The following is a 15,563-nucleotide window of genomic DNA, read 5'->3' as shown; positions in this document are numbered from 1 at the left end:
TGAGACCAATCTCAATAACTTAGCAAGACTCTGTCCCAAAGTAAAAAATGAAAAGGACTAGGCACAGCTCATTGGTAAAGTGCCCCTGGGTTCAATCCCCAGTAGCAAGAAAACAAAACAAACCCCTGGGCTATAGCACATCTGGTGTTGCTTGTTTGATCTAAAGTTATTTATAAATGTGTTGCTGACTGTGGGTTTCTACAATTTGATCTGTTTAGCTTTAAATGAATTTTATAGATAATAGGAATATTTCTTCCAAGGCAGAATAATGACCCAAAGCCATTAAGAATTATATTGTGGGTCAAAATTGTGAAATTCTCTTCAAGAAAATGCAGAGGACTTACTTGCATCTGATGATAAACCTATAAAAAATAAGCAAACAAAAGATATGAATAATCTGCTATAGAAAAACCAATTTTAAGCTAAAATAGGTATTAAAGTTATGTGAAGAAAAACATGTGGAACTTCTTTCGTAGTCTAGAAATGTCATTATCATGAAGCCCAGTGTATTAGTCAGTTTGGGCTGCCTTAACAAAGTCCCACAGACTGGGGACTTAAACTATGAAAGTGTATTTTCCCACGGTTCTGGATGCTGGAAGTCCCAGGTTCGTTTCTTCTGATGCCCCTTTCCTTGACCTGAAGATGACCATCTCCTCCCCACATCTTCATGTGGCCTTCCCTCTGTTTGTTCACATGTCTGTGTCCAAATTTCCTCTTCTTAAATGGACCCCAGTCATACCGTTTTAGGGCCCACCCTAAAGACCTCCTTTTAACTTATTAATCTCCTTTAAGAACCAATTTCCAGGCTTCAACAATACCTCCAATTCTGGGGTACTGGTTGAGACTTCAACATGTGAATTTGGAAGAAGACATAATTCATTCCATACTACCCACATTTCTGCAGAAAAGTTAGATCAGAGGAACTGAGCTCCAACTAGGAGAGAAGCGAGCTTTCCATCAAACTCCCAGAGTCGCAGTGGAGTTCATCAGTAGAGATCTGGGCCATTCCCTCATTAAGGTCCAGGGAGGAGACAGATTCATCACACCCTAACGTTTTCCATTAAGGGTTCACTTAACTTTTGAACATTTACCAAATTAAAGCTTAAAGTGATGAATCAGCCAACATTCATCTCTTGATCTAGAACCTAGAACAGAAATGATGAATCATGTCCAGCCACACCCCGGACCACCTGCCAAAATGAAGTGTTATGGGCTCACTCTTGGGCTTACTTCAGAGTCAGGGCAGTGGGACCCACCCGCTCTCTGTCATTTATATCCTCTGAGACAGATAGAAAAAGAAAATGTATCATTCTAGAATTTCTCCCTAATTAAAGGACACAGAGAGGTTCTTATTTCTCCATAAGCAAATTTGGGCACTGTTTGCTGATCTCAGATTAAACAGTTTTATTTCTCTTAAAAAGCAAAGTGAAGGATCATGTTCTGTGTCCTATAAGGAGTTTCAGATGGTCCCACCTCAGAAAGCAGAGTCGATGCAGCTCATAAAAGTAATTGAAGTCGAGTGTAGACATGCTTTTGCAAGGCAGAGTAGAGGCTAACAGGCCCCGAGCCTTGCAGGCCCCACTCCATGTTTCACTCTGGAGAATTCCTTTCTGCCTAGGGCAGGCTTGGCTCACTACTCCCGGCATTGCTGCTTCCCAAGGAACACTCAGGCCCACAGATGTTCATGGGTCATAGGATTGTGAACTGACCACTTGTACATTTTGGATTTCAACTTGTAAACATGGGGATTCCCTTTAAAAAAAAAAAAAAAAAGAAAAGAACAAGAAGAAGAAAATAAGGAAGAAGGGAAGAAAAATCACCAGGCAAAGGAAAAATGTGAGCTAAGTTTTTCCTTTTGGAATCTTGGCGGGTGAGTCTAGCTATCTTCAATCTGGTTTTCACCAGACACTGTATGTTTTGAGCAGGCATGGAGCCTGTCTGCCCTCGCCTGCGTTGCCAGAATATTCAGACTTGACCTGTAACATGCCTTTTATTTCAGTCATGAGCAGAGACAGCCCAGAGGATGGGGTCCTGCCAGATGCTGGCTGCACAGTGGAGCTTGGAGAGGCAGCTAAAACCAGGAAGCAGAGTTATTGACTAATGAGGGCACTGGCTACACACCAGGAAAGTCCTGAGTTCAAGTTCCAGCTGGTCTATTTCACCAGGCATTGGGGTACATTGCTTTACCTCCCTGTTCCTAAAGTCAACTCAGCTGGGAAGCATTAGAAAGAAAATAAGAGGTCTGTTGAAATCCATGAGCTGCTTCTGGGATGAACCATGTCCCACCTCTCATCCCTAAAAGCTAAGAAACTAAGAGCTACCACCCTTCCCACACTTAATGCAGGATCTCTGTTCCTGCCACAGAACACTGTATCCTTAGCCAGAGAGCATAGAATTGCATGTAATTCCAGGTCCATGGAAGTCCTGATCCCTGGTGTCTGTAAGCACTGGTGCCCAACATGCTGATGAATTCATGGAAAACAGCCTCTCAATTCTTTAAAGTACCCTGTGTGTTTATGAACCTGTTACTAATAATGGGCCTGAAGCATCCATGTGAATTAGTACGGTTGCCTTAAAAAAAAGTTTTGATTAAAGTTGAAAATCTGGCAGGATGGTGCCCTGTACTTTCTGAAGTCTTATTTCTCCTTCTCAAAGGAGCATCGTGGCTATGGTGTAGGAGGAATGTGGTAGTGATCTTGTGAGCTGCTGATGCTTTCCACATTGTTGAGCCTCCCGACCCCACCTATAGGACCGTGGGTTGACTTTAACCTGTCACTTTACTAATTTTTCAGATGTGGAAGAGAGTTAACAACACTGATCACAAATTTGCATAGAGTCACCCTATTTGTATCATATCTGCTGTTCTCTTCTTCTGACACACTTTCCTATTTGTCCTCTTTCACTGGAAGATATTGAAATTCTAATCCAGTGCATATCCCTGAAGGATAATTCACAAACCTAGTGTTGGAGATAAGCAGGGAAACAAAAATCACTGTGTTAAATAATTCAGGAGATGCTACGGTTGTGGGTGTGGTGTGATGCCTTCTCGTGTTATATTCAGAACATCCTGAATCAGTTTATCTTTGCCGAACCCTAAATATTTCACAATCCTTTGACGTGGAACTTGTATTCAAGTAAGTGTCCTGTGGAACTAAGGTTGCGGAGATGACATTTTGAGAAACTCTGCTTCACAATGAGTCTGTAAATCACATTTCTCCATCAGAACAGTTGCTCTCCTCCCTCCAAAGTTCTCCGTGGGGCCTCCCAGGTGGCTTTGGATCTTTCTTGAGGAAAATATATTTTCAGATGATTCACATTTTGAAAAATACAAGATGGGGCAAATAACGTTTTTAGTAAGATAATTATCTTTTGGTGTTGTTTATTCTCCTTAATTACATTCTCTTTCAGGAAAAAAAAAGTAAGCTTTTTAATACTTTTTAATATTATTTATTTGGATATTTCAAGTCAATCCACTATTCCCATGACAATCGGTGCTCAAATCCAGTGGAATAGAGAGTGTTTGTCCTCCTTTCTTCCCTGACCTGTGGTTGGCTGTGCCGTCCAAGGGAGGGTGGTAGTAAAACCAGTTCTCATGTGGTTCCAATAATGTTGGGGATTGAGGTAAGATTCACCAAGGTACCTATGTTGTTCAATACACTAGGGGGAGCCATCTCCACAACAATTTACTCCAGAATTCCAGCATCTCTCCAAACCTAATTTTTTCCTCCTATATCTGCTTATTTTCCTTCATTGCTTTGGAGCAGTATCATGCAGAAGAAACTCATGGTTAGTATATTTAAAACAGTGCACACGCTGTCAGTTGATCAATAGGCTGTTATCTTTCCTAGCTCATATGACTGAATTTCATTCTGTTGCTATTATTTTAAAACTTTAATTTTTATATTTAAAATCAGTCTTTATTGGATCATCTTTCCTGAGTGCATGGCATAATCACAACATGATTGAAATTCTGGCTCCATAATTGGAAGGTGATCCATGTGATGACTGTCACAAATAACCCTCAGGCAATATCATAATTGCAGCTGTAAAGGTAAATAAAAAATCAGCACAGTGAAAACAAGGTTATAGGAGATATCAGGAAAGCCATTCTGTCCAGTTAGCAAGGGTGTTGAAACAAACAAAAATTCGGGTAACTTTCAGTTTAAATTTTTTTAGTACAGAACTTCTTGGCACATGGAGGGGCTAAACATGGAAAAAGTAAGGTTTCGTGTGGGATTTGAGTTAGACCTCTAGGGACAGTGGAATTTGCAGATAATAACAGGGCAGACCTAAAGCAGAAAGATCACTCTGCCTGACAGCATATCTACAGGAAAGGGGCTGTTATCCCTGTTGCATAATAAGGGTGAAAGACTGCTGAGAAGTTAAACAATGAGCACTTGGTAGTGCAGTAAATGACATGGTCAAGAAGCGTATCTGAACCTAATGTCCCTATCTTTTCATTGCATTTTAAGAGAAAATATAAGATTGAACCCGATTGCTAGGGATCTTGAAAGAAATATTTATTTTACTCTAAGGGCACTGAGGAATCCTTGAACCTTTCAGAATGAGAAACTAACCCAAGGCAATAGTTTTTTCTAAACTTATTAGCAGATACGCTGAGAGTCTCTCTCTCTCTCTCTCTGCTTCCCCACTTTTGTTTGCATGTTATATAGCCTGAGCTGCTGATCCCTGTGGATTGTGTCCTCTGGGCTCTCTGCCCTTGCCTTAGTTGGGTTTGCCTTGGGGCTGGCGCTCAGGAGATGGGGACCATCTGGGAGAACTCTGCCTCCGACCCATTCAGTAGGGAGGGAGAGCAAGGAACACTGGAGGTCGTCCATACATATGCCCTGGGGATAGGTGGGGTGCTGACCATGGGACTGAAGAAGGACAGAAGGCAGAGTTATAGTTTTGCAACAGTGGTCCATTTATGCTTTGAATACAGCCCTTGCTGTCTGCTACTGCAACTTATTTTTAATATGGACATGTTTTCCCTTCCTCCCTCCCTGCTCTTCCCTAATGTCTCCCCATCCCTAATCTTGGGGAAACAGGGTTACCTTTCTTCCCCATCCTAGGCAGATTTATCTCTCCTTGAGTACACACCCACCATAGGAAGGAAGTAATCCAGTCTTTGGAGATGGTACCAAAAGATCTCAGAAATAACTATCTCCCAGATTAACTAGTGAATTACAACTCCAACAGAGAACGTGTGGAATGCAGCCCCTGAATCACCTCTTTAAAAGCTCCCCATTCCTGCTGATGGGTAGAATCATAGCCTTTGGGAAAGGAGTCCCCTATGTTTTTCCTTTTCTAGCAAAGCAATAAACCTTCTTTTTCCTTTTTCTCAAAACTGTGTCCTTGTTATTGAATTGGCATGGGGACGAGGACGGAGCTTTCAGAAACACTTTGACTGATTTCAATCAGTGAGAAACAGTGCCCAGCACTAAGATGCTCAATGATTATTGAGTTGGATGGGCCAAAAAGAGCTAAAAGATTAAGCAGATCAACTCAGAATTTTCAGCTTGGGTAGCAATACAAGTGAAATAAGTGAGCTGGAAGGACCAGAGCTGACTTGTGTGGGCAGAGGAGTTCAGTTCGGGATGTTTAGATAAGTTTACCACCATGGTTTGCCCTTCCTCTATTTCATTGTCCTTAGGGGCAGGGTTCCCAATGGACATTACTGCCCTGTGTGACCTTGAGCTGGGTTGCAAATTCCCTCCTGTCAATCTCTGAGTACTATACTAATCTAATCCTTTTCTAGACGGACCGTGATATCTAGAACATTTACTCAACCCAAAATACACAGCGTTTTTTGTTTTGATTCTTTTTTTTCCCCCTTAAATCAAGACTTGTTTCCTGATCTTATAGTTCTTTTTTTTTTTTTTTTTTTTTTTTTTTACCAAGGGTGCTCTACCACTGAGTTACAGCTTCAGCCATTTAATTTTTTTTTTCTTTTTTTTGAGACAGGGTCTTTCTCAGGTTCCTAGACTGGCCTCAAACTTGAGATCCTCCTGCCTTAGCCTCCCTAGTCGCTGAGATTACAGGCATGTGCCACTATATCCTGCCTATAATCCCTTATCTTTTACATAATTATTATTTGACCTCCAGGTAAGCATTGCAGACAGCAGATCCCTGATTCACCATCACCTATTTAATTTTTCTAGCAAAGATGATGTTTGAGAAACCTGCTCATCTCAGACGGCTTTAGACCACTTCATGTAAACACAGAAAAATTAACTCTAAAAGCAACTCTCTGACCTGAGCTCCTCAGTACCAGCCTTCAGCAAACTGGAGCTAGCTTCTCGTAGAATTATATCCCAAGAAAAACAAAATCAGATACTTCTTACCATCTGTTATAACTTGGATCTGAACTGTCCCCCACAGCCTTATGGGCTGAAGTCATGGTCCTCAGTATAGTAGTTTCAGAGGTAGAGCTTTGGGGAAGTGATTGGGCTCTGATCTATTGCTGGTTCATAATTGAATGGACTATTGGGAGGTGGTGGAATTGTAGGAGGTGGAGCAAGTCACTGGGGACCTTCCTTTGAAGGGTATATCTTATCTTGTCCCCACCCCCAACTGGCTATTCCTGGCTCCCCTCCAACTCTGCTTCCTGGTGGCCCTGAGGTGGGCAGCTTTACACTGCCATGCCTTCCCACCACTGCTTCACCTCAGACCCAGAAACAATGGAGCCCACCAACTGACTGAACTCCAAAATCATGAACCAGAATAAAACTTTCCTGCTTTACATTGTTTTTCTCTGGTGTTTTGTCACAGCAACAGGAAGCTAATACGCCATCCTTGTGCTAACTTATTAATGTGTACACCTAGAGTTTTCCCTTTTACCCTCTCACTGAAGTGATTAGAAGGTAAATGTATTCTCTGATTAGAAATGTATTGTTCAACAAAACCTAATGTCAACATCAGTGCCAAAACTGAGATAAGAGATAAGTGCTTAGCACTGAAATACGCTAGAATTAAAATAGTACTGAATTAATATTTCAGAATTCATAAATTAAAAGTGAAAAGGTCAGTTTATTTGACTGGATAGTTTGGGAATCAGGTAGAATTTCATTTCAGCTGAACATTATTGTGCTTCACGTTCGTGTAGTTCCACATCATATTTTAACATGCTGTCGTGCACATTTCATCCACCCTGTGCATAGACAGTTACATGGACTGGGAAACTAAGAGGCAACTGGACTTAAACACAAGGCCACATGGTTGGTAGCAGAACTGCTTCTAGGACATTCTGACTCCTACTGAGTGATCTGTCTGAATTATGCTGCCATAGCCAACATATAGGAAATGATTTTCATTTTTCTTCCTTCATTGGATATATTTTGCACACAATAACTTCAGGGCTCCCCAGCGAGCCAATGGGAATGCAACATTTGAACTCTTGGCCTGAGCGCTTGCTTAAACATCACAGAAACAGCTGCTCCTCATTTAGACATTTTTCTGAAGCTCAGATTTCAGACACTACCCTGGGAAGACCCTTCTGGACTAAGACCTGTATTTTACCTGGTTTGATCTTTACTTCATGCTACCTGTCACTTTAGCACGAATTTTCATTTCAAGGAAGTGAAGAGGAAAAACAGCAGAAAGGTGAGGTTAAGAGGGAAGCCTGGTTGAGTGGAAATCCCAAGTGGCCCCTTTTCCCCACTCCTTGCAAATCAGTGTCAACACTTGGGAGCAGAGTGGTGAGAGAAGGAAGGGGTGGGGCAGAAGGAAAAAGGTCAGGACTGCCTCCCTCCCTACAGAGACCTTCATCTCATCCCCAGGTTTCCAGGCACTTAATCCCTGTGATGGTCAGGTGAGATAAGAGAGATGGTGTTTTCCGTTGTAACTTGCATTAGGGCTGTTGTTTTGCACATCCAGGCCTCTAGCTATTTTCCTGACTGGTCAGAACACTAACCCGAAACCCACAAGAACTTCAAGGGCAGAGGTAAGTCACGCGGCTTCTTCCTGCACACAGAATCTGGGATCCAACACTCTTGGATCCCAGGGAGTATGGATATTTGCCCTTCTGCGTGCCCTCTTTTCTTGCTTTTTAAAATAGCATAAGTAAAAAATATTCAAAATTAAAATAATTTTATTTTATCACCTTGAATACTTCTCTGTGCTTCATGAATTGTCAGGATTATACACGGGTGAACACGAATCAGATGAATTTCATTTGGGAATGGGGAAAGGCTTTAAATGTAAGCACAAGTGGGAAAACACAAAGGAAAAAAAATAATAATAGAGGGCTGGGACTGTGGCTCAATGGTAGAGCGCTTGCCTCGCATGGGTGAGGCACTAGGTTCAATCCTCAGTACCACATAAAAATAAATAAGTAAATAAACATATTTAAAAACATAATAGAAACTCTGAGATTTAAAAAAACAAAGATTGAACAAGTGCAGAAGATGATGTACATGAGAAGTATCAAAGATCAAAATCACTCATCTGTAAAAAAGTTATTATAAATCAGCCAATAATTTTACAAAAGAGTAAAAGTTGTGTAAAGGACACCTTAGTTCTCAGAACTAAGGTGCAAAAAGGTAAAATATTCCCAGTTAATAGAGAAATTTGGATTGAAGCAATGGGGTACTGTGGTTGACACTTGAGAACAAACATTAAGAGCTAAGGTTTGGGATAAGAAGACACCATAGGAAATAGCCTGACTCTGCTGAGGGGAGTAACAGGTACATTTCTGAAAAGTAATTTGATAATTCATGTCAAAACCCAGAGTAAACACAAAATCTAACTAGTTTGAAAGCATTGCCCAAAACATGAACTGCACAGCTGTAGCATCAGATCTAGAATCATCTAAAGATATCAGGCATGTCAGATCAAATAACTCAAAACTCAATCCAAAATACTGTGATAACAATAGCTCTCCATCTACAAGAAACTCTTTTCTTGTGCCTTTTACATGAACTAGAATAATGTAGTTTACAGATATTGTTCAAAAAAGAACTTTAAGCTAGCTTCATTATCTGATAGTCACTGTAGATGAGAACCTCAAAACTCCCGCTCACTGTGCTACTCAAACTGGCCCCCAAAGTAGTAGTCTCGCCATGGCCTTCTTGTCCTGAAAAACATGCAGATAATTTTCCACACTTTCAGAATGGATCTAGATAGGACTGAGTTTGAAGTTGGAGCTTTCACTTGGATAAGTTTTATATATATACATTTTTTTTCAGTGCAGGGATAGAACCCAGGGTTATGATTTAATTAAAAGATCATTCTGAAATTTCACTATGTCATATATTCCAGGAATAATTGAGCCACATCCCAGTACTTTAAACTTCACTATTGTTAAAATTTTGTTGAAATGGAATTGGCTCTGAAGAGCACAAATCCACAGGTATATTCTTGTAGAATATTTCTACCAGTTTGCTGAGATTTTTTTTTTTTTAGCAGAGCTCAGATATCTTCAAGTTGCCCAGTTAATGCACACATTATTTTGTAGCTCATTGAGTTAGAAAATCATGTATCTTTCATACCCTTGTAAATTTGTTATCCCGAGCATCACACTCGTAAATGAGAGAAGAGACCTGTTATTCTTACGGTCATAACCTAGGTTTGAACAATCCCATCACTGTCTGTTTCTTCACAGAGCCAAGAAGACGAGTTCCACCTCCTCAGCAAACAGGATAATCTAAAGATCTGAACCAGTTATCCTGCCTTGTCCTCCCTCTGTCCTGCACGGGGCCAGACAAAGCCAGCCACTGGTTGTGTCAGGAAGTCCATGGTGATTTCATGTCCTTCACAACTGTGTTGTTCTGTGTTGCTCTGGACTATTCATAAATACACTTCTGTTACCTGCTTACTTGCTGGTTTCAGGTGCCAAAAGTCCACCTCTAACTAGTTCAGACAAAAAGGAAACGTGTTGGAAAAGCAAAAAGGTATCTATCTATAAAACCAGGGAATGAATGGAAGACTTAAAATGCAGGAAGGACGAGGGCACCACAGGACTCCAGCACCACTGGAGTCAGACATTCAAAAGCCATCAAGTGTTTCTGTCCCTCTCATGTAGACCAGCAAAAAGGGTACCACCCCCCCCCCCCCTCTGAGCTCACAGTCCACATTCTCACCAGCTTCTGTCCCCAAAGAGGAACTGGCTTCTTGCTAGTTATAATTCACACAAAAATCTGGGGAAAGGATGTTGATTGGTGTCGCCAGCATAAGGCCCCCACATCTGAGCCAACTGGAAGGCCAGAAGGAAGCTTCCCAGGGTCCAACTCACCTGAACTCAGAGCCCCGAATACCTGAGCCCCCAGCTCCCCAAAGGAGGGTCCACTGCAGTGTTTTTAGGTTTGCCTTTGAAAACTGTCCACTATTTCAATTACCTGTCACAAGGTACAACTACTTCCATGAGAATAAACCAGTGAAAATTACATTTTTAACATTTTTTTCTACTAATTTTTTTGAAAATGATGTTTTTTATAAATTGGAAAAATATGAAAAATTCAGAGAAGAAAATTTAAATCACCCACAATTTTATTAGCCAAATATAAGCATTATTTATATTTTAGGGCATATTCCTCCAGTCTTTCTAAGTACATATATCTCTTTCTTCATAAAATCATTGAGATAATGTTAATATACAGTTCTACAGAGTTAAAAAGAATATGCTTTTGAACAACATATTATACGTATAAATCCCATTGGATCAAGTGTCTATGACACATCAGAAGATCCATGAACTTCTTGCCAAATCATACTGGTAAAAGCATATTGGTGTGTATTTCTCTTGGGAAGGGGCTCTCATTATCGTCTTATTCTCAGAGTAGTATATCACCAAAGAAAAAGGCTAAAATGCCTGGTATTTAAGTTTTTTAAACTTCCACACAATTACAATAGACTCACAGGTGCTGCATATTGAATATTTTCACCTCGTCTCAAGCGATTTAAAAGTTCATGACACGAGGTGAACTGTAACTTGTGAGTGCTGGGATCTGAACCACAGCACTCAAGCCAGACCTCAGCTTGTGGGTGAGTCCTGCTGGTGCCAACCTCCCATCCAGCAAAGCTCCCTTATCCTCACATGATGACTAACCCCTGTGAGATGGTTAAAACAGCTTGTTTTATGAGCTGGGGGTGGGGGGTAACAGTTGAAGGAGGCTGGCAGGTGGAGGAGGGGAAGCGGATGAGCCTGTGTAATTTGGAGAAGAGATCAGGAGGGAATCTGGAGCTGGCGTTTGGGGTATTGATGGTGAGTCAGAGGCTTGGGTTGAGCTGAACAAACCAGTTTAGCCTAAAGCTAGCTCACTGCCTGTTCTGTTAGGGCTCTTGGGTTCTGACAGAGCTCGGGGCAGTGACTTCAAGGGAAGATCATTCTAGATTACTTGAGCCAAACATGGATTTTTAAAAAAATGATCAGGTTCAGCTATACAAGTTAAACTAATAAGCCAACTGTAAAGTGCCTTCTATGGTGAATTACACACAACTTTAGTGGATTTTCCTCTTCAGAGCCCTCACTGAGCCTGTTATCCAGTAGAAACAAACTTCCCTTTCCATCTGTGCAGCATAGTTCTCTCCCCTCTGCCCCCTGGAAGTCAGGTTTCCTGTCCCCAGGCACACACTCCATCTTTACTTTCCATCTCAGTTCTGGTACTGCACAGGACTGAGCTTCACTCGCAGCAGCCGCATGGACACAGGCCACACTCCTTGGTTCTTAGGTCTGCCATCTGAGTTAGCCCAGGAACCCAGGATGACAGAGAGTGAACTCCAGCAGAGTGCTTCCCGACCTGCCTTTGTGTCCTCTCATCTGCTGTTTAAAATGCCTCCTTTTGGGCTGGGGCTGTAGCTCAGTGGCAGAGCACTTGCCTCACATGTGTGAGGCACTGGGTTCGATCCTTAGCACCACATAAAAACAAATAAATCTACAATTACAAAAATTTAAAAATGAATACAATAAAATGCCTCTATTCATCCCAGTCTGTATCTTTGCAGTCGTTTTCCTCAGAGATGGGGAGACCATTTCTCAGTTATAAAATCCTCAAGGTCAAGCTTACACTCTGGTGCTTCTTATTTGGCTCCCATTCATTGCGTGGGAAGCAGAATTTAGAGAACACCTTTATGAGTGAAAAAATATATATATACTGATCAAATAGGTTCTTTTAGACCAAACAACTGAGACAATCTAGTGAAGATGGACAGGAATTATAAGGCCCACATTATAGTCCAACTCCTCCTAACTTCATCCTGGACCTCAGTTTCTCATTTTCTAGAGGGTACAATTTCACCATCTCCTCCTTGGGATGTTATATGTAATTCTGAAATCCTAAGTGTACTTGCCATTCCCCTGTAAATGAGTTAAGAAATTATTCTATACCTTCAGAAATCAGGACTTTAGTTGGTAGTGATAATAAAAACTCAAATATCACTTAATTCCATTTTCCTAAATTTAGTATTATTACAAACAACCTTATTTTCTTCATTTGTTTGATACTTTCAGACCCAATATTGATATCTGATGCAACAGCCTTTCATTTCACAATAACCTTCAGGTTTATTAGTATATCATAAAAACTAGTCATTGCCATGACCCTCCCAATATTCATATGTTGAAACTTCTTGCCAATGCAACAGTATTAAGCGGTACAGCCTTTAGGATATGATTAGTCCCAAGGACTCTACCCTTTGGATGGATTAGCGACCTTTTAAAAGAGATTTCAAGGTAGCCATTCACCTTTTCTTCCACATGAGGATCAGCAACAAGGTGCCATTTATGAAGCTGTCATTAGACACCGAATCTGATGGCACCTTGCTCTTAGATTCCCTAGTCTCTAGAACTATAAGCAACACATTTCTGCATTCTGATATAGCAGTCCAAACAAATTAACATCGTCACACTTTCACATGAAATATGGACATTAAGTACCATCCAATTTCTACCTGAAAATTTACACATAAGTGTCGTCACTGGGCTCTGGGTTCCCATATCGTTGGGTTCATTAACTCCAGTTTTTATCTTCAGCCCCAGAACCTAAATTACTTGTGCAATCTTGATTGTACCATTGCAAGAAAATGTAATTTACTTGGGTAGATTGTTGCAGATGGAACTCATTTACTCGTTCGTTTGTTCAACAGACTCATGATGGTCCTACCATGTTCCCAGATTTGTGCTGGAAGCCAAAGATTCAACCGTGAGCAAGATCAATTGTGATCTCAAGAAACTAACATTCTAGGGGTGGAGTGGTAACGAGTAAGCAAACAGATAAGCAATATAATTTAATAATGATAAATGCAATACAAAAATAAGAGTGACATGATAAAAGATCAGTGGGCTGGGATTGGCTTTAGTTGGTCAACTAGGCCTTTTGTTTCAACAAGTCTCCTTAGAACTTCAGCACAAGTTTCAACTTAACTATTCCAGAAGGGGAAAATAAAAATGTTATGTAAGTCTTTTTTCATTTAGATTTTTAATCACAGACTTTACATTTAAAAAATTTTTTTAATTGAAAAATATAATGATATAATGACAGCTGTTCACATGGCTTTTCATAATTTAACTAGAGAAACAGGCCCCCATTCTCTCATCCCTTTTGGAGACTGAGAAAAATGAAGCCCCTTGACAGAGTTTGATGGCATATAGTAACAATCAGTAACAATCAGAAAAGGCTGGTTGGCTCCTTTTCTCCAGCCGAGGAAGACCAAGTTCCAAAGACCATTCTTCCTTCCTTCAGGAAGGGGCTGTGAGCCCTAGCGCCCTTCCTCCCAAGTACCTTCTGCTCTTCTCAGTGAGTGGTGTATTCCCTGAGTGTGTAAACGAGGTGTGAAAAGGGAGTAAAACTCAAAGTGAGTTTGATCAGAATTGATGCTTTACCTCATTGAGGTAAATTGTGATGTCTAGACATCTTTCACCAACACTCAACTGGTAAAAATAAGTCAAAATAATGTTCCTCTCCAGGGAAAAAGAAAATCAAAGGGCAGGAGGAGATTTTATTCATCTTGAGTCAGAATTCTAAATTCTTAAATTCTTAATCCAGCACTTTCTTGTCTTAGGGGAAAAATCTAGTCTCAGTCAGGTGATGTTTTTGATCTCTAAGAGTGAGTTCATTTGTTTGAATGAGAAACAAGAAATAGACAGGACACACACACCTATGAGTGCACACCACACACACACACACACACACACACTCAAAGCACCATTCATGTATTGTATTAAAATCATGAATTTACACAATTCTTAAGAGAAATTTAAGGAGAGACAAGAAGCAGAAGAAAGCTCCCCCCACTCCACCCCCAACCCCCGCCACCCCGGGAAATCATCATTCGAAGGACCAGAATTCTACTGGTCAACTTCTAAGGGATACCCCATAGGCATTTTACTTCAACATTTTAAAAATTCCAAATGAAAAAAAAAAAATGTGAAGATGGGAAATCACTCACTATGGGAATCTTACTGTGAGAGAACCAAGCAGGTAGGTCTCATAAATCAGACGTCCCCCCTGCTCTGTGGTGTGTGGAATGATTTACTGTGTCCATAAAGGAAATTAAAGGACCCTGAGCAGAGAGACACTCCGGAGGCCCTGCGCCCCGATGGTGCACACACAAAGCCGTGTTTGGAAACATGGCTCTAGGGGAGAGGAGGGCTCACAGCTGCCCTGACTCCACAGATGGCGGATGACAGCGTTCTCAAGAACTGAAGAGTCATCAGCCACTCTGTCACAGGGTTGGTTAACACAGTGGAGTGTCTGCTGATCCCACTGCAGCTCTCCACTGTCTGCCCAGACTTGGAAAGGTGCTGTCATATTTTATCAGTACGTAGCAATATCATACTCTTTGAAAAAACATCATGCGAATACTTAAAAGGAACAAATTTGTCTGGGTTTTGCCACATAGAGAAAATGATCATGGATAAAACAAAATAAAAGTGGTTTCTGAAGACTATTAACTGGTTTGCACATTCAATCAATTTCAAGAAAACAGAGTTCAGATCCACAGCACATCCAGGCAGGAAAGTGGAAATTTAAGGGAATAAGAGGCTTTGGTTAGCGATGGCTCGACAAAGTAGTCTCTTAGAAGCCTGCTGAAAGTGTGTCATCAAACTGCAACCCAATGTGTCAGGTAGTGAATCCTAAATCAATAGCCAGCACGTTACCACAGATGTGACCCAGAACTATATTATTCTTTAACTGTGACAAGTTGCTCTGTTTAAAGCAGAGGCTCCAGACTTTGAGATGTATGAGCCAAGATTTGGAAAAAATAAATAAATAAATAAATAAATAAGCATCCAAAATAGGGCTTGTCTGCTTTTCCCCCTCGGTCAGATAAAAAGATAAGCAGGAAGAGGAAGAACAGGAAGAGATGGAAGAGGAGAAAGAGAAGGGAATAGGAGATAGGAGAACTACTAACCACCATCGCCATGATTTTGAGAAAAGAATGGACAGTTTAACATTTAAAAGACTCTAAAAACAATCCCCAAATTACAAAGAGATGCCTTTTTATACTTCTGGACAAACTCACTCACCTTTCTTTCAGGCAGGCTTTAGGGAGCCAGTGGATGGCACAGTGAAGAAGAATATGGGCTTTGTAGAAACACAGGTTCAAACACCAACTCTACCACCTTC

The 15,563-nt window shown here is 40.9% G+C and overlaps 1 protein-coding gene across 1 annotated transcript in view; it reads left to right on the top strand.

Annotated features, from left to right (window-relative positions):
- Window positions 1-9,681, top strand: part of Ust (uronyl 2-sulfotransferase) — a 280,959-nt gene extending 271,278 nt beyond the window's left edge. The window contains exon 8 of the mRNA XM_071612922.1: window positions 9,602-9,681. Coding sequence (XP_071469023.1) covers window positions 9,602-9,642 — 41 coding nt within the window. The 3' untranslated portion in view covers window positions 9,643-9,681. The remainder of the gene's footprint in view (window positions 1-9,601) is intronic.
- Window positions 9,682-15,563: the final 5,882 nt, after the last annotated feature.

The sequence above is a fragment of the Marmota flaviventris genome, chromosome 6 (genome assembly GCF_047511675.1).
Source record: "Marmota flaviventris isolate mMarFla1 chromosome 6, mMarFla1.hap1, whole genome shotgun sequence".
In the NCBI taxonomy this organism is placed as follows: Eukaryota; Metazoa; Chordata; class Mammalia; order Rodentia; family Sciuridae; genus Marmota; species Marmota flaviventris.
This window is presented reverse-complemented; position numbering and strand designations above follow the sequence as displayed.